The 14,962-nt window shown below is 36.7% G+C and overlaps 1 protein-coding gene across 2 annotated transcripts in view; it reads right to left on the reverse strand.

The window, feature by feature from the left end:
• METTL15 (methyltransferase like 15) overlaps nucleotides 1-1,929 on the reverse strand; it is a 186,186-nt gene extending 184,257 nt beyond the window's left edge. For both annotated transcript variants that reach the window (XM_021685883.1, XM_021685884.1), the window contains exon 1: nucleotides 1,660-1,929. In XM_021685883.1, coding sequence (XP_021541558.1) covers nucleotides 1,660-1,929 — 270 coding nt within the window. The remainder of the gene's footprint in view (nucleotides 1-1,659) is intronic.
• Nucleotides 1,930-14,962: the final 13,033 nt, after the last annotated feature.

Here is a 14,962-nt window from a genome sequence, read left to right on the forward strand (position 1 = left end):
GACTTTTAGAATGGAAATAACCGATTTAGGTAATAATAGTACTTCTAAAATAAGAAACCATATTTCTGAAGTCAGTACACTAAGTATCAGCATTAAGTTATAAAAACACATTTGATGAAAATTTACTATGATAAAGATTTTTTTTTTTTCCTTTTGTAAATGTGCTTAATTTCCAGAAAGTTTCCAGCTTTGTCTTTTTGGATATTATATCACCTAACATTTTTTTTAATCTCTTTATAGAGTTTAAAGCAATTTTGTATCTAAAACTTTATATAATCCTGCCAGCAACACTAAATAAGGCAAGTATGATGGTTAATTGGATATGTCAACTTTGCTGGGCCACAGTGCCCAGATATTTCGTCAAACATTATTGTAGATGTTTCTGTGAAGGTTTTTCTCGTTTTTTTTTTTTGTTGTTTTTTTTAGATGAGATTAAAATTTAAATTACTATACTAAGTAAAGCAGATTACCCTCCATAAAGTGGGTGGGCCCCATCCAATTAGTGAAAAGCCTTAATAGAACAAAGACTGACCTCCTTGGAACAAGAAGGAATTCTGCCAGCAGATTGCTTTTGGCCTCAAACTGCAATTCTTACCTGGGTCTTTAGCCTGCCAGCCTACTGTGCACATTTTGGACTTACCAACCCTCTTTGAGATTCAATTCCTTGAAATCAATCATTCAATCTCTGCTCCTCCCCATATGTGTGTATGTGTGTACATACATATGTATACACACATAAACACACACACACACACACACACATATCCTGTTGGTTCTGTTTCTCTGAAGAACTCTGAATCAAATAGCAAGGTAGTTAAGAAGTCTAACAAAACAAGGAACAGGAATTCACATCCTCATTTTTGTCTCTAGTCATTCCTGAAAAGATACCAAAATTATCAAGAGTCTATGCTAGAACTCAGTTTTCATATCCAAACCACTCAGCCAATGTCATGTTCTTTTTCTTTTAAAACTATTATTTGACAAAACTAATCAACTCTGCAAAACACTATGGCAGATCCTCAAAAAGTTAAGCATAGTCACCCATATGACCCAGCAATTCCACTCCTAGGTATATACCCAAGAGAAGTTAAAACATATGTGACACAAAAACTTGTATATGAATGTTCATAACAGCATTATTCACAGCAGCCAAAAAGTAGAAACACAAGTGCCATCAATTGGTGAATGCATAAAGAGGATGTCCATAAATGCCATAGTTCAGGGAAAAAAGAAATGAAGTACACACAACAACGGATGAATCTACAACTTGGATGCTACAACTTGGATGCTACAACTTGGATGAATCTTGAAAACATGCTAAATAATACAAAGCAAATGCAAAAGGGCACATATAATATGAAGCCATTTATATAAAATGGCCAGATTAGGAAACTCCATACAGACAAAAAAAAAAAAAAAAAAAAGATTAATAATAGTTGTCAAGGGCAAGGAGAAGGGGGTCAATGCAGAGTGAATGCTAATGGAATATAGGATTCCCTATTGGAGTGATGAAATGCTCCTGAATTAGATAGTGATGATTGTAAAACCTTGTGAATATACTAAAAACCACTGAATTGTACACTTTAAAATTGTAAATATTAAGAAAAGTGAATATCTCGATTTGAAAAGTGTTAAAAAAAGTAACACTAATCAACTTACCTGGCCTTTTTGTGGTGCCAAACAACGAACAACTTCATCCACCATTACCGGAATATGTAATTTAGTCATGGCTTCGAAATCTCTATCTTGAGATCTGTGTATCTCCTGAGTTCCAGTTTGATCTGTTTGCTCCTGGGCTTCATATTCATTATATCTTTGTGCTGTATCGTGTATTTTTTTTGGCCAGACACCTAAATTAAATATGCCAGATTCCAACCAGCATGAAAGAAATTCTTTAGAGATTCTACAAAAATATGGGTATCGAAGCATTCTGTAGGTCAACAAATCTAGAAAAAAAATTAAAAATATCATGATTGTTGATTTTTAAAATATATAATTTTATATAACTTTTTAATGTGGCCTGATAAGCTCTAAAACCATTAACGTTTTAATGATCAGGGATGTATAAATTGATCATTAAGTCATCATTTTTTGGAAATATACTTTTCTAACCTTAATTAACTCTAAAGAATGGATTCAGTGCATTAGAACTATTTATTTAGAAAAGTTATCTGGCGGGGGGTTGGGGGATGGGGTAACAAGGTGATAGGCATTAAGGAGGGAATGTGATGTACTGAGCACTTGTGAGCAGTTGTGATGTATATACAATTGATGATTCAATGAACTCTACCTCTGAAACTAATAATACACTATCTGTTAATTAATTGAATTTAAATTTAAAAATAGCTATTTGGATGATTAAAGGGATTACGAATATTATCCTATTTCAGGTTCAGGTGGTCTTTTATTTTAAGCTCTTCTATTTGTTTTTCTCATGTTAAAGCTTCATCTTCAGTTTAACTTTGTTTGAAAAATTGTCCCTGGAAAAAGATATGCATGTTTATCCAAAAAGAAATGAGGGTAAAAATCAGTTTGTGAAAATCTTGCAGACTTGTTATTAATATTCTCCTGATGAGATTATCTCACCATGGCCTCTATCAGTAAAGCATGTTCCAATTTAAATTATAACTTTATAAACACTCAACTGAGCATACTTTGGCATGCTTTGTGTGTCCCTGGCCCCCCCCCAAAACAAGTAAATAAATAATACATTCCTTAACTTTCTCACACTTGTTCTTTTTGATTCTGCAATCTGTAACTGTTTCAAATGCAGAGGAAAAAGTATTTATGAAATATAGTAACAGAAAACCTTTTGGAAACACTATGCTTTTTATATATTAGATTTTAAGCAACGTTTTTAATACTACTACAGTAAATACCAAATTAACACTCTTCTTCCTTCCTTATAGATTATTGGTTATTTAAGAATAAGACCCACATCTTTATATCCACAAAAGCAGATGCACACTAGGTGCTTCATAAGTGTTTTCTGAAGAAGAAAAAAAAAAAAATGAATGGATGGAAGGGTAAACTCTAGATTCTACAGAATATTTTTATCAAAACTTACTTTAGGAAATTTCACCTGCCTGACTGTACCAAAAACCACATTCTCAAAATGCTTCAAGAAACATAAATATCTCCCCCACCAAAAAAAACATAAATATCCTGCTTAAATATGCCTTCCCTTCCTTTTGCAATAGAAATGAAAAATGTTGAAAAGTTGATCACATGTAATGACTAGAAAAGAAATACATTTATATTATATAAATATAATATATAAACCAACAAAATGTTACCTTAAGGAAATGCCAATTTTACCTAAGACATAATCCACAGAATTATGTGCAAATGTGACACAGGAAAAATATAGGAAAAAAAAAAAAAGACTGGAAGTAAGTGTTTAAATAATATTTTGGATGTTCACTGGTGACAAGTTAGCCAAATTATTAATTGTGCCTCATGTTTTTCAGAAAGCTTATACAAAGTAAACCCAACGACCCACTAACCTAGTGTTTGTAACATTTTTCAAAATAAAAGTTAACATTTACTGGACACTTACCAAATACTACTAAACTCATTCAATCCTTACCACACCTCTTAAAGGTAGGTAGTAGTATTTCTATTTTACAGATGAGGAAAACAGAGAAGTAATTTGCCAAAAGGTCATATACCTAGAGAGCTATAAGGCTAGAACTGTAACTCCAACATTCTATCCCCAGAGCCTAAAATCTTATCTTAGCCTCTATGCTACAAACATAGACCACTGGTTCTATTTATTGCACCCATGTAATTGAATGGTACTTTAATTACATTGACTATATATTTGTACTATCTCATGAATTAGATCCTTTTTCTGTAAAGAACCAATATCCTATTACTTGGTCCTACTCCATTTGGAAATACAGTATAACAGAGGACAGGCAATGTATAGGCCTAAATAGTGGAATGTGGAATATTTAAGCAGTCTACGCTGTATGTCCAGATATAAATATGTGAATCAATTCCAATACAGGAATCAAAACCACATAGGAAAAAGCAAGTAGAACAGATAGGGGGGAAAAAATGCTTCTTTTGCTAGCATTTAACTCTTTTCTTCTGCATTCAATTTCTATGTATTTACTCAACTTTGTTCCAGGTACAAAGCCTAAAGATTTTATTATGCACTAATTGGCTACTAACGTGGGTCAACATGGAGAAAGGACTTCAATAATTTTCCTCTTTGGTTGTTTCCTGAATACCTCCTTAAGAATGGAAAGGGGCAAGCTCTAAATTAGGCAGTTCCATCCCTTTAGGCAGCCCGGTCTCCTACCAGATAACCCAGAGCACTCCTGCAGCTGGCTCCGAACCAAGCACCCTAAATGATGTAAGGTAGTTTGTTTCCTCCGGTCACAAGAAGGAAGCGGGGAGTCGGGAAACCTGACCGCTAGAGCCAACTCTGTGCTTTCCCTAGGTAAATCATTTAATTTTGCCAGCAAAGTTCAGTTTAAGCTGTTGAATCCAGGGAATTGGCCAGGTTACCCTTTCAATTGTGGGAACACGAAGGTGAGTGATACCTTTGAAAGCTACTTCCTCAACGGTGCTATCAATTACCATCATTGCACTTAGCCTTTCCTCCGGAGAAAACCGTTTGAAAATTTAATTCCTAAGGCCAAAAACCCAGCCTGGAAGCTGGCAGCCGAGTGCACAGAAAGTGAAAGAGGTTCTAAAGTTAAGGAAGAATGCATCCTTTTGCCTAAGAATTATACTCGGAAGAGGGAAAACTGTTTACAAACTTCTGAGCTCAGATGAATGAGTGTTGAGGAGAGGAAGCGGGAGCAGGAGCGTGTTTTCTTTGTCCTGGGCGAATCCGGCGACCCCTGAAGTTCCCCCAAAGGCATGGGGTGGGCTCCAAAAGAGCTCCCGGGTCTCGGCCACCTTCTCCTCACCTGAGGCACGAAGAATTCTCAGTTGGCTTCTAACTCGGGCCAGCGACGACCACTATGGTGCCAGAGAACGTGAATCTGCCGCACGTCTAAGTCCCAACCTTGGGGGAAACTTGTAAGGACGGACAGATTAGCCCCACGTCCGCCCCAGCAACACAAAACCGTCTGCCTTTCGTTCCGCTGTTTCCAGGACCCAGCTGACAAAGGGTGCTGCGGGCATGGGGGTTTCAAATAGTGTTCCTGGAAGGGGCAGGAATAAGAACCTACTACTGCCAGGTTTAAATTTACGTTTACGTGTTTTGTTTTGTTTTTTAATGTCTGAGGCAAGTTTAAATCTAACTTTCCATTTTATCCTTAATCTCCACTCTGGTTTATTATGAAGCTATGTTAAATTTCTGTGTTCTTTGTAACACAGCCATTAGTCATACTCCCAATTTCTAACAAAAGGTGGGAATTTCTGTCTCCTTCAGCACTACATGTTTTTAAGATTTTGGTTCTTTTTCCTTCATTTCGTTCCAAAATACACCAGTCTCTTATACTTTCTGCCATACTCCTTAATCTTTCGCCAAACTAAACAGAAGCCAGCTGGCACAGTGATGGCATTGATTGTAACATTAAAGTTTCTTTGCTTTAACTATACAGTTAAGAATATGGACCTCATCATCTGAACGTGCTAAAGGGCAAGTGTAAGACAGAATTTAAAGTTAAATGTAAAATAAGCACCTACATTAGGTGTGGAAACACCTGTTGGCAAGCCTTACAATGTGGGTGTCAAAAAAGATGACATCTAAAACACTTCTTATTCACCAACAATCAGTGCAATTTTACAAGAAATTGGCTTTTAAAAAATGCCTATTTTCAGAATAGATTAAGAAAGCATCTTAATATCACTTAATTTAGAAAATATTTCTGAGACAAAGTCCTCAATTCTGAACTGGCTGGTTTGTACAGTTAATAATAAATAATTTAGGGATTTTATGAAAACTTCAGTTTTTTTTCTTCAGTAAAATAAATGGTGCCTACATCTCATGGACTGTTTTGAGAATTAAATGAAATAACATACATAAAGTTAACAAAATGCCTGGGACACCAATGGTAAAGTACTATAGAGTGAATGCATATTTGAAATAAAAAGGCTTCTCAATTTTATTACCAAACCCAGCACCATACAAATAACTATTGCATTAGCTAAGATATATGTAATATAGCCAGCAATTAGTGTCTTTATTGATGCTCTATCCAGAGTTCAGAAACAATCATGTAACATGAATCAGATACAATACAGTGCTTCTGATTTTCTTCAATAGGAAATAAATGTCCATATTATGGAGGTTTTCATATATTATTTCACTTGTAAAACTCTGCAATGTGTTGTGCCATCCTATTTATTATGGGGATAAGCTCCATATAAGAATATAAACTCCAAGAGGGCAGGGATTTTTACTTATGCTATTATGTCCCTAAAGTCTACAATGAGAAATTGCTTAATGGATACAATAATGTTAATATAAAGAATAACAATGACATTCAGATCACACTATTAAAAATATCCTGACAAAGACGGCTTAGCAAACATATTTCCCATTTTTTCTGGTATTTTTTTCTTATTAAAGCATACATTCTGAAATAATATCTACAATCTAAGACTTACAAAACCACTGCATCCAATAATGAACTAGGACAATAAATTTAAATGAATTTATTTTGTAAAGTCATCATTAGAAAGAAATGTAAAAACAACAAAACACCAAATAGTTTCAGTCAGCAATAAAGGGAGTAGGCCTGGGAGTCCTGAGAAATGAAGACTGGGGCCTCAAACCAAAAGCCCTGGACTTTCAATTAATTGAAACACTGACCCCAGTTCGATCCAGTGAAAGTGGCTAAAAGGAACAGGTCCCTACACCTACCAGAGCATGGGACCCGCGCCTTGAAGGCCTCACTACTCAATAAAGAAAAGGAGAATATAAACATTCAGAACCCATTAACCCACACCCAACAGGCTCCACCTCTCCCACAAGCAGACGGCACAAGCCAACCCCTGCCCTCTCCCGTCTCACTCACACCCTGAACCCCGGGACCCGGCCATGCGCCCGCGGGTCTGGAGGTGGCCTGATGATCCCAGGTGTCTACCTCCCACCGGCAGCTGAGGTCTAGCCCCGCCCACCTCGGCCAACGCCTCCGGAAACAGCCGTGCGCGTTGCCCTGGCGACGCGCAGCAAGGCCGCTTCCACTGAGAAGCGCGGCTGAGACTCCTGGCGCCCAGCGGCAGCGCGCCACGGCAACGTCCGACGTGATGGCGTAACGAAGTCGGCAGCCAATGAAACGAGGTGCTGAAAAAGCTGGCTTGGGTTTGAATCTTGTGGCTGAGTTTGAATCGTGGAGAGGTGGACGTCGTAGTGAAGTGTCGTGGTAATCTTTGCTGGACGTGAGGTGAGTGAGAGGCACGCGAGGTGAAACCTCTCGTCTCGGGACGCTCCTTTTGATGACCCATCTCGGTGGAAGCGGAAGGCTCCTGGGGCTGCCTTTGGAGTAGATGGGCTTGTTGACAAATGCGGAAGGGTTAAGTAGTGGGTGTGTGTGTGCGGGGGTGAGGGTAGTTAGGGTCCCTGGGGAGAAAGTGAAAGGAAGAAGGAACTCGAGAACCCGCTAGAGCATAACTCTGCCTGATCAGGAGCCCTTGACTGCTCATCAGGAAGGGCAGAAATCTACTGCCTTAAATTCTGAGGAAGGCGGAAGTTTTAAAAGGCATCCTGGCCCCTTTCCCAGACTGGCAGAGCACTTTCATTGCCCTGCACCTTACAGTGTCTAAAGTTCATTCCGCACTCCTAATTCAGAGTGTTTTGTTTCAGATACAGATGTAAATGTAACTCTGGGCTTAACTATCAAATAAGGAGTTTTGGTTCTCCAACTTAAAAACTTTTTGTCCTGCAAGGTTCTGCTGTGAGCCTGGCAAAGGTCAGTCGGGAACCTCTTCTGAGTTCCAGTTGTAGCATCAAGACAAGACTTGCCAGCACTGCCTAGCGGGATTGCCAAGAATGGTATGGAAGCGATACTGCTTGGCAAAATGCTTTGCGAATGAAAGGTCCTCTTGAACCTTGAGAATAAGTCCTTCTACTGTCTGTTCTTAGTTTCTGCAAGACTCTTTTAGGAGCTCATTAGGCACTCAGTTACAGTTACTTCTGTTCATGAAAAGAAGTTATTTGACCGGAATTGAATAATTTTGTTGTATAATACATAGTTTAGGTTAAAAAAAAAAAAAACTATTAACTATCAAGTAGAATGTATTAAGCATTCTACAGGTTTTAGTTGGTAGTTGTTATTCCACCAGCTTCAGCACTCCGCCTTGGATTTTGGAAAGTATTTATGAACTTTGGTGCTAGAGAATATAAGAACCAAAGGCAAGATAGTGTTTGTTACTAAGTTTCTATTACCTTGTAAGAATTGTCGGTTTCAGTAAACAAAGATTATCTTGCCTTTAACAGTAATAAATTAATCTCTTCTGTTACTGAACAAGTATTTGAAGTACATAAAATTTTCACTTTAAAAGTGCATCTTGTCAAAGTGCATTGACACCTTGAATCGATTAAGGTACACAACAAAATCACGTTTATGCTGTCAACTCTATGAAATGTAGGAGGAAAAAAATAGCCCAGATGTTAGTGCCGCCCTTCACTCTATTTGAAATTTCTTTCTTACATGATGTTTTTAACTAGTAGAAGCACTGGCTCTAACACTAAAGTTAGTTCCAAGGACAGATGTAAGTTGCATAGAGACTATAAAAAATAGTGTATGGAGGATAGTTCCTGCTCCTAGAAAGTGTTTGTTGAACCTGAATCTAATTCAGATTTAAGCTTGAATTTAAGAAATAATTCAGAATTGTATGACTCCACATTCAAAATAATTCGTGCAGCATTTCTGTTCCTTTGTTTGAAAATACTCTGTTCTTATTCCAGTGGACCATTGTTGTTAGGGAACATGGGCTTTGGATTTAGGCCTGAGTCTACATTCTGGCTCCTCACTTACTAGTTATGTCATCTTGGAAAAATTACTTATCTTTTTTTTTTTTTTTTTTTAACGAGTTTATTTTTTTAAATTATCTTAATTCAATTAATATATAATGTATTATCTTAAACTAACTTTCTGTTTTTGTAAAATGGAGACTATTATAGAATATACCTTATATGATTATTTAAGGATTGAATGAGATGATGAATGTTAACTGGTTTTGTTTTGTTTTTTTTTAAAGATTTTATTTATTTGACAGAGACATAGCGAGAGAAGGAACACAAGCAGGGGGAGTGGGAGAGGGAGAAAGAGGCTTCCTGCTCAGCAGGGAGCCCGATGTGGGCTCGATCCCAGGACTCCGGGGATCATGATCCAAGCCGAAGGCAGACGCTTAACGACTGAGCCACCCAGGCGCCTCAAAATGTTTACCATAATGTCTGATATACAGAGCATGCTCAAATGATAATCATTGTTGTTCATTAGTAGTAGTTATGATCTTATTGACCTAATTTAAGAGTTCTCAATTAATAGTGTATTTGCTAAGAATAGATAACTGTTTGATATCCCACAAGCAGAGAGAATCATACTTTCAGTTTTATTTCAATATTCATTCAAGAGCTCCTTTCCTGGGCCCTGAAGTTTTTATCAAAAATAGGCAAATATATATTTTTAACTTCTATGAGAAAATTTCTGGAGACTATATATTTACAAGCAAAAGAATAGTGATTTAAATACTTCAGCTTTACATCCAGTTAGTCTGAGTTCAAATCCCATGTCTTGTGCTTCCAATAGTGTGACTTTAGCCAATTAACTTAATCTATATTATAGTTATCCCTCTGTAAAATAGAAATGATTATAAATACCTATATCATAGGATTGTTTTGGGCATTAAATAAGAAGTATGTAAATTGCTTAGCAATTTCTATTTGTATACTAAGTGTTCATTAGAAAGTATTCTATAAATACAACATTATTAAATGAAGGATTGTACTTACGGTAAATTTTAATACTTTTTTGTTTTGTTTTGTTTTTGAAAGGAAAATAACTAGTCTTGTTTAAAATCCAAATGATACAAAAAGATATACAGTAGAAAGTAAGCCTGCCTGTCACCCATACCTTCATATTTCCCCACCATGGGGCAACTGATGCTATCAGTTCTTGTGTTCTTTTCCTAAAAGAGCCCATACATATAAAAATATGTATGTCTTTTAAAAATACAAATGGTTATATGCCAAGTCTGCTATTTTGCACTTGTTTTGCACATGTATCTTGAAAACCTGCATTAGTTCATTCATTCATTTATTTAACAAGTATGTACTGAGTCCTAAATATTGAACAAGCCCTGTTCAAGGTTCTGGGGTACAGATGTAGTCCATATTCTCATAGTGTTTATATTCTAGAGGGGAAACAAGCAATAAATATGTAACCAAATGATACATATTTTCCAATTAGTCTAGATGCTAAGAAGAAAAATAAAGCTGGTAAGAGATGGAAGAGGAAAGAGCAGGGTGACACTATTTTGAATGGAATCTTTAGGGAAAGCCTCTGTGAGGTGATATTTGAACAGAGACATGAATAACGAACTGAGAGATTAAGGTTTGCAAATCTCTGAAGGTAGTGCCTTCCAGGCAAAGAAGAGAAAGTGCAAGGCCATGAGGTTAGAACAAGACAGAATGTTTTGGGAACACTAAGAAGGACAGTGTGACTGAAGCAGAATAATCAAGAGGGAGGATACCATTTGAAAAAGAGGTCAGAGAGGTAGATGGGGCCAGATGTAGAACCTACTGGACATGCTAGGGAGTTTGCATTTTATTCTTGTGCAGGAAGTCATTGGAGAATTTGGAGCTGGGGAATGACAGATACATAACATGATCTGATTGCTCTTGAAGAAGGCATCTGTACATGCAATCAATTAAATAAAATTTATTATTGTACTTGCATATAATTGGGGGTGAATCTTTAACTTAATTGGCTTATATTTATCTTGGGTGAACAGTACCTGCTTATATTATAAGTTTAGAATTTGCCTCTTCAGCTTGGTTTATATTAGCTTGCAGTTATTGAAGAGAATTAGGTTTTTGTTGTTTTTTTTTTTTAAAGATTTTATTTATTTATTTGACAGAGAGAGACACAGTGAGAGCAGGAACACAAGCAGGGGGAGTGGGAGAGGGAGAAGCAGGCTTCCCACCGAGCAGGGAGCCCGATGCGGGGCTCGATTCCAGGACCCTGGGATCATGACCTGAGCCGAAAGCAGACACTTAACGACTGAGCCACCCAGGCGCCCCGAAGAGAATTAGGTTTTAACACTTCTTTATTAAATATAGCAGAGGGATGAGTTTTTCTATGCAAGTGAATATTCCAGAAAATTAGATGTTACCCTTACTAAGTGACATGGTGTTTTAACCACCCTCAGTGATTATTATAAAACATGATCTTCCCACTTCCCTAATTTTGTAAACCAGAACCGGGCGCATTAGGAATGTAATGATAAAAACATACAGTCCCATTAGCTGTTATTTCTTGTCACTTTCTTATACTCTTTTCCAATCACATGTAATAATCATAAAATATTAGAGCTAGAAATGGGCCTTAGGTATCATAGAATCCAATCCTCTCACTTTATAGGTGAGCAACTAAAGCGCCTTCATTAGCTTCTTCATTGTTCTGTTTTATATTCTATTTTGTCTAGACAAATACCTTCCTATTATAATGAACAATGATGTTGGAACTGTTTGTCTTTAATGTTTTAGTCCCACCAACAAAATCCTACCAGCTTACTCTTGAATCTATTCAACAAATACAATTAGGAATAGATATGACAAAATTGGTCAGAGCCTGTGATACTATCTTCTGAACAGTCATGTGAACAGAATTTCTTTTTTTAAGATTTTATTTTTAAGTAATCTCTACACCCATCTTGGTGCTTGAACTTACAACCCCAAGATCAAAAGTCGCATGTTCTACCCACTGAGCCAGCCAGGTGCGCCTGAAAAGAATTTTTGAATCAACATGTTATTACATAGGTAACAATACTTTGGCTTCTCTGTTGCTGCTTCTTAGTAAACATGGTCAAAGAATTTACTTTCTGTGTGCCTTATTCAGCATCAATTAGATGTCCATCTCTTTTACTTGGCCATGTTAGGACAGAAAACTGGCATTATGTATTAATGTAGGGAAAAACTTCATTAATCCCTGGAGACATCAGTATATTTGAACATAGACTAATTTTTTACATTTTGGTGATCCTGTTGACCTTAGGTATTTTTATTAAGAAAATTATTTTCACTCATTTGTTTTGAAAAAGTCCAGAAATGTGTGATACTTTAAAAATTAAGATCGATGTCTTTCTTAAAATCTGCAACAAGTTGTAAAACAAAGTTGTATAGAGCTGGAATTTTAACCTAAGGTATCTGGCTCCAACATCTAATAGTTAGCATATTGAGTTGATTAGTTAATTAATTGACAAGAGATCCCATCCAACCTTGAGATTCTAAGGTCTATTTCAAAATAATTACCTGATGTCTTTTTATGCTTATTTAACTATTTCATTTGTGTGTATTTTATCTATCATTGGGGGTGAAAAGCATTATTCAGTATTCCTAAGAGGTTTTAGAAGTGTGTATGGAGATCAGTTTTTGGTATCACAAGGAATGCTAAAAGGAGTTCAGAAATGCTAAACATCCTCTAATACATGTAACAGTTCCAAACAAGGAAGAATTATCCTACCCAAAGTGCCATCATGAGCCCATTGGGAAACAATAAAAGGATAAGCCAGTGTCTTTGGCAAGAAGAGACAGGAATGGGGTAGATAGGGAAGAGAACTGACATTTACTGAATGCCTCAATACACTTAATACTTGTTATCTCTTTTAGCCTTCACAGTGCTTTGAGGTTTCTTTTATGCAAATGAGAAACTGAGACTCAGTGAGGTTAAGGAAGTTGTCCAAGGTCATAGAAGTGAGGTATAGGTGCTGTGTGGAACTTGGTTAGACAGAAGTTCAAGAATGAAGAAAGAGCAGAGTAGTAATTCATCTGGGGCCTGACTGTTAGAATCCAAATGACCATCCTTCCCTCTTCGGTGTTCTATTTTTGGGGGAAGGACAGAGTCTAAAAGGAGTGCTGTGCCCAGTGTCTCCTGCTTTTAGATTACTTTGGCTTTATTTGAATTCTTTCCAAAAGTATGTGGTTTTATGACATATTTCAGCTTCATTGTTGTTATTTATCCCATTTAAAGAACAAAATATCTTTTTTAACCTTTCTTCCCCCTCCACCATACCACTGCTCACTTTTGCAGTAGTATTTCCTGTACTTACTGAGCCTTCTCATTCAGGTTTTTGTCCCACCATTCCCCCAAAACTGTTCTTCTCGTTGGCTTCTGTGTTACTAAATCCCATGGTTACTTCTTAGTGTGTACTTTACCTGTTAGCAGTATTTAACACAATTGATCAACCTGTTCTCCTTGATTTAAAGATTACCCAAAATCTTAATGCCATTTGAAGCATTAAGACTCTGAGGACAGACTTTACTTTTTTAACTTGGGTTGCAACTGCCTTGACATTTCCAGCTGGATGTCTTTTAAAAGTCTCAAATTCAAGAAGTCTAGATCTTCCAACACTCAGGCCAAGAACTTCGGAGTTATTCTTGAATCCTGTCTTTCTCTCATACTCCACATCTATCAGGAGAATCTATTATCTTTACCTTCAGAATGTTTCCAGAATCTGACTACCAAATTGTTCTGAGTTGACATTATCTCCTGTCTGTACTACTTCAGTGTTCTAATTAGTCTCTATTCCTTACAATATGTTATCTACACAGCAGTGATAATGATCAGATTATATCACAAAACAAAAAATTAAATCACACAAACACAAGACCCTGGTAGATCTCTTTACTGAAGTATAAGTCAGAAGTCAGACCCTGGGCTTCCTATTAGACTCAAACACTATAGGTAAACCATATACAGTCATAGGCTACCCAAAAACCTAGCTTTGATTTTCACAAGGGCTTCAGCCCTATATTAGTTTGGCTTATGGTAATGGACAGCAAAAGATCTCTCAGAATCATCAAGGTAATGAAGGGAGAATTTTGGCTTATGAACTATTTTTAGTAAAAGTGATCTTGTCTGCAAGCCTCTTGGCAGTGGAAATTGATACACTGAGGCTCATCCCTACGTGTCTCACAAACCCATAGGGTTAAAAATAGTCCAAGGATGCATCAATTAGTTAGCCCGGGTATGAAGATGATGAAGATAGCATATACACCATGGTGTATTCAGAGATCCGAATCTGCTCTCTAATGATCTAAGTCTAGGGTGCATCAATATTAGGTTTAAAATTTACGGTCTGACTTTCAGACTGCCTCACATAAAAATAAAAAGTAAAAGCAAAGATAAACTAACAAAGATCGGTAGTTTGGAAACCTCAACTATCCAGAAATTAATTGAGAATATAAAAGTTAAAACTAAGAAAAAAAATTAAAAACCTTTTAGATTTTCTAATTTATTTATTCATCAAATACTTATATAGTCTACCCTGTGCTGGGCACTGTTTTAGGCTCTTGGAACACATCAATAAGCAAAACAGATTTTTAAAAATATACATGTACTTAAAGAGTACATAGTTTAACTGGAATAGAGAAAATAAACATAATAAGTAAAAAGTATCTACCTTTTGGAGATGGTAAGTGCTTTGGTAAAGAATAGAGCAGTATAAGGGTAATTAGGAATTGGATTGGCAGTTTTAATTAGAGTAGTCGGGAGGGCAACATTTGAGCAGGGACTTGAAAGAAGGGAGTTAGTCATGTAGATACTGAAGAAAGCATTTGGCAATGGAGAGAATGGCAGGTGGAAAGACCCCACTGGGGTGCTTGATGGGTTAGCTGGAATAGATCAATAAAACATGAGGTGAAAATGGAGACCATTTAGAGAACTTCAGTTTGTATTCTGAATAAAATAAAGAACCATTGGCAGGTTTTGAATCTGGGAGTGAAGTGTGTGTGTGTGTGTGTGTGTGTGTGTGTGTGTGTGTGTGTGTGTGT

Source organism: Neomonachus schauinslandi, chromosome 11, assembly GCF_002201575.2.
Source record: "Neomonachus schauinslandi chromosome 11, ASM220157v2, whole genome shotgun sequence".
NCBI classification, from domain to species: Eukaryota; Metazoa; Chordata; class Mammalia; order Carnivora; family Phocidae; genus Neomonachus; species Neomonachus schauinslandi.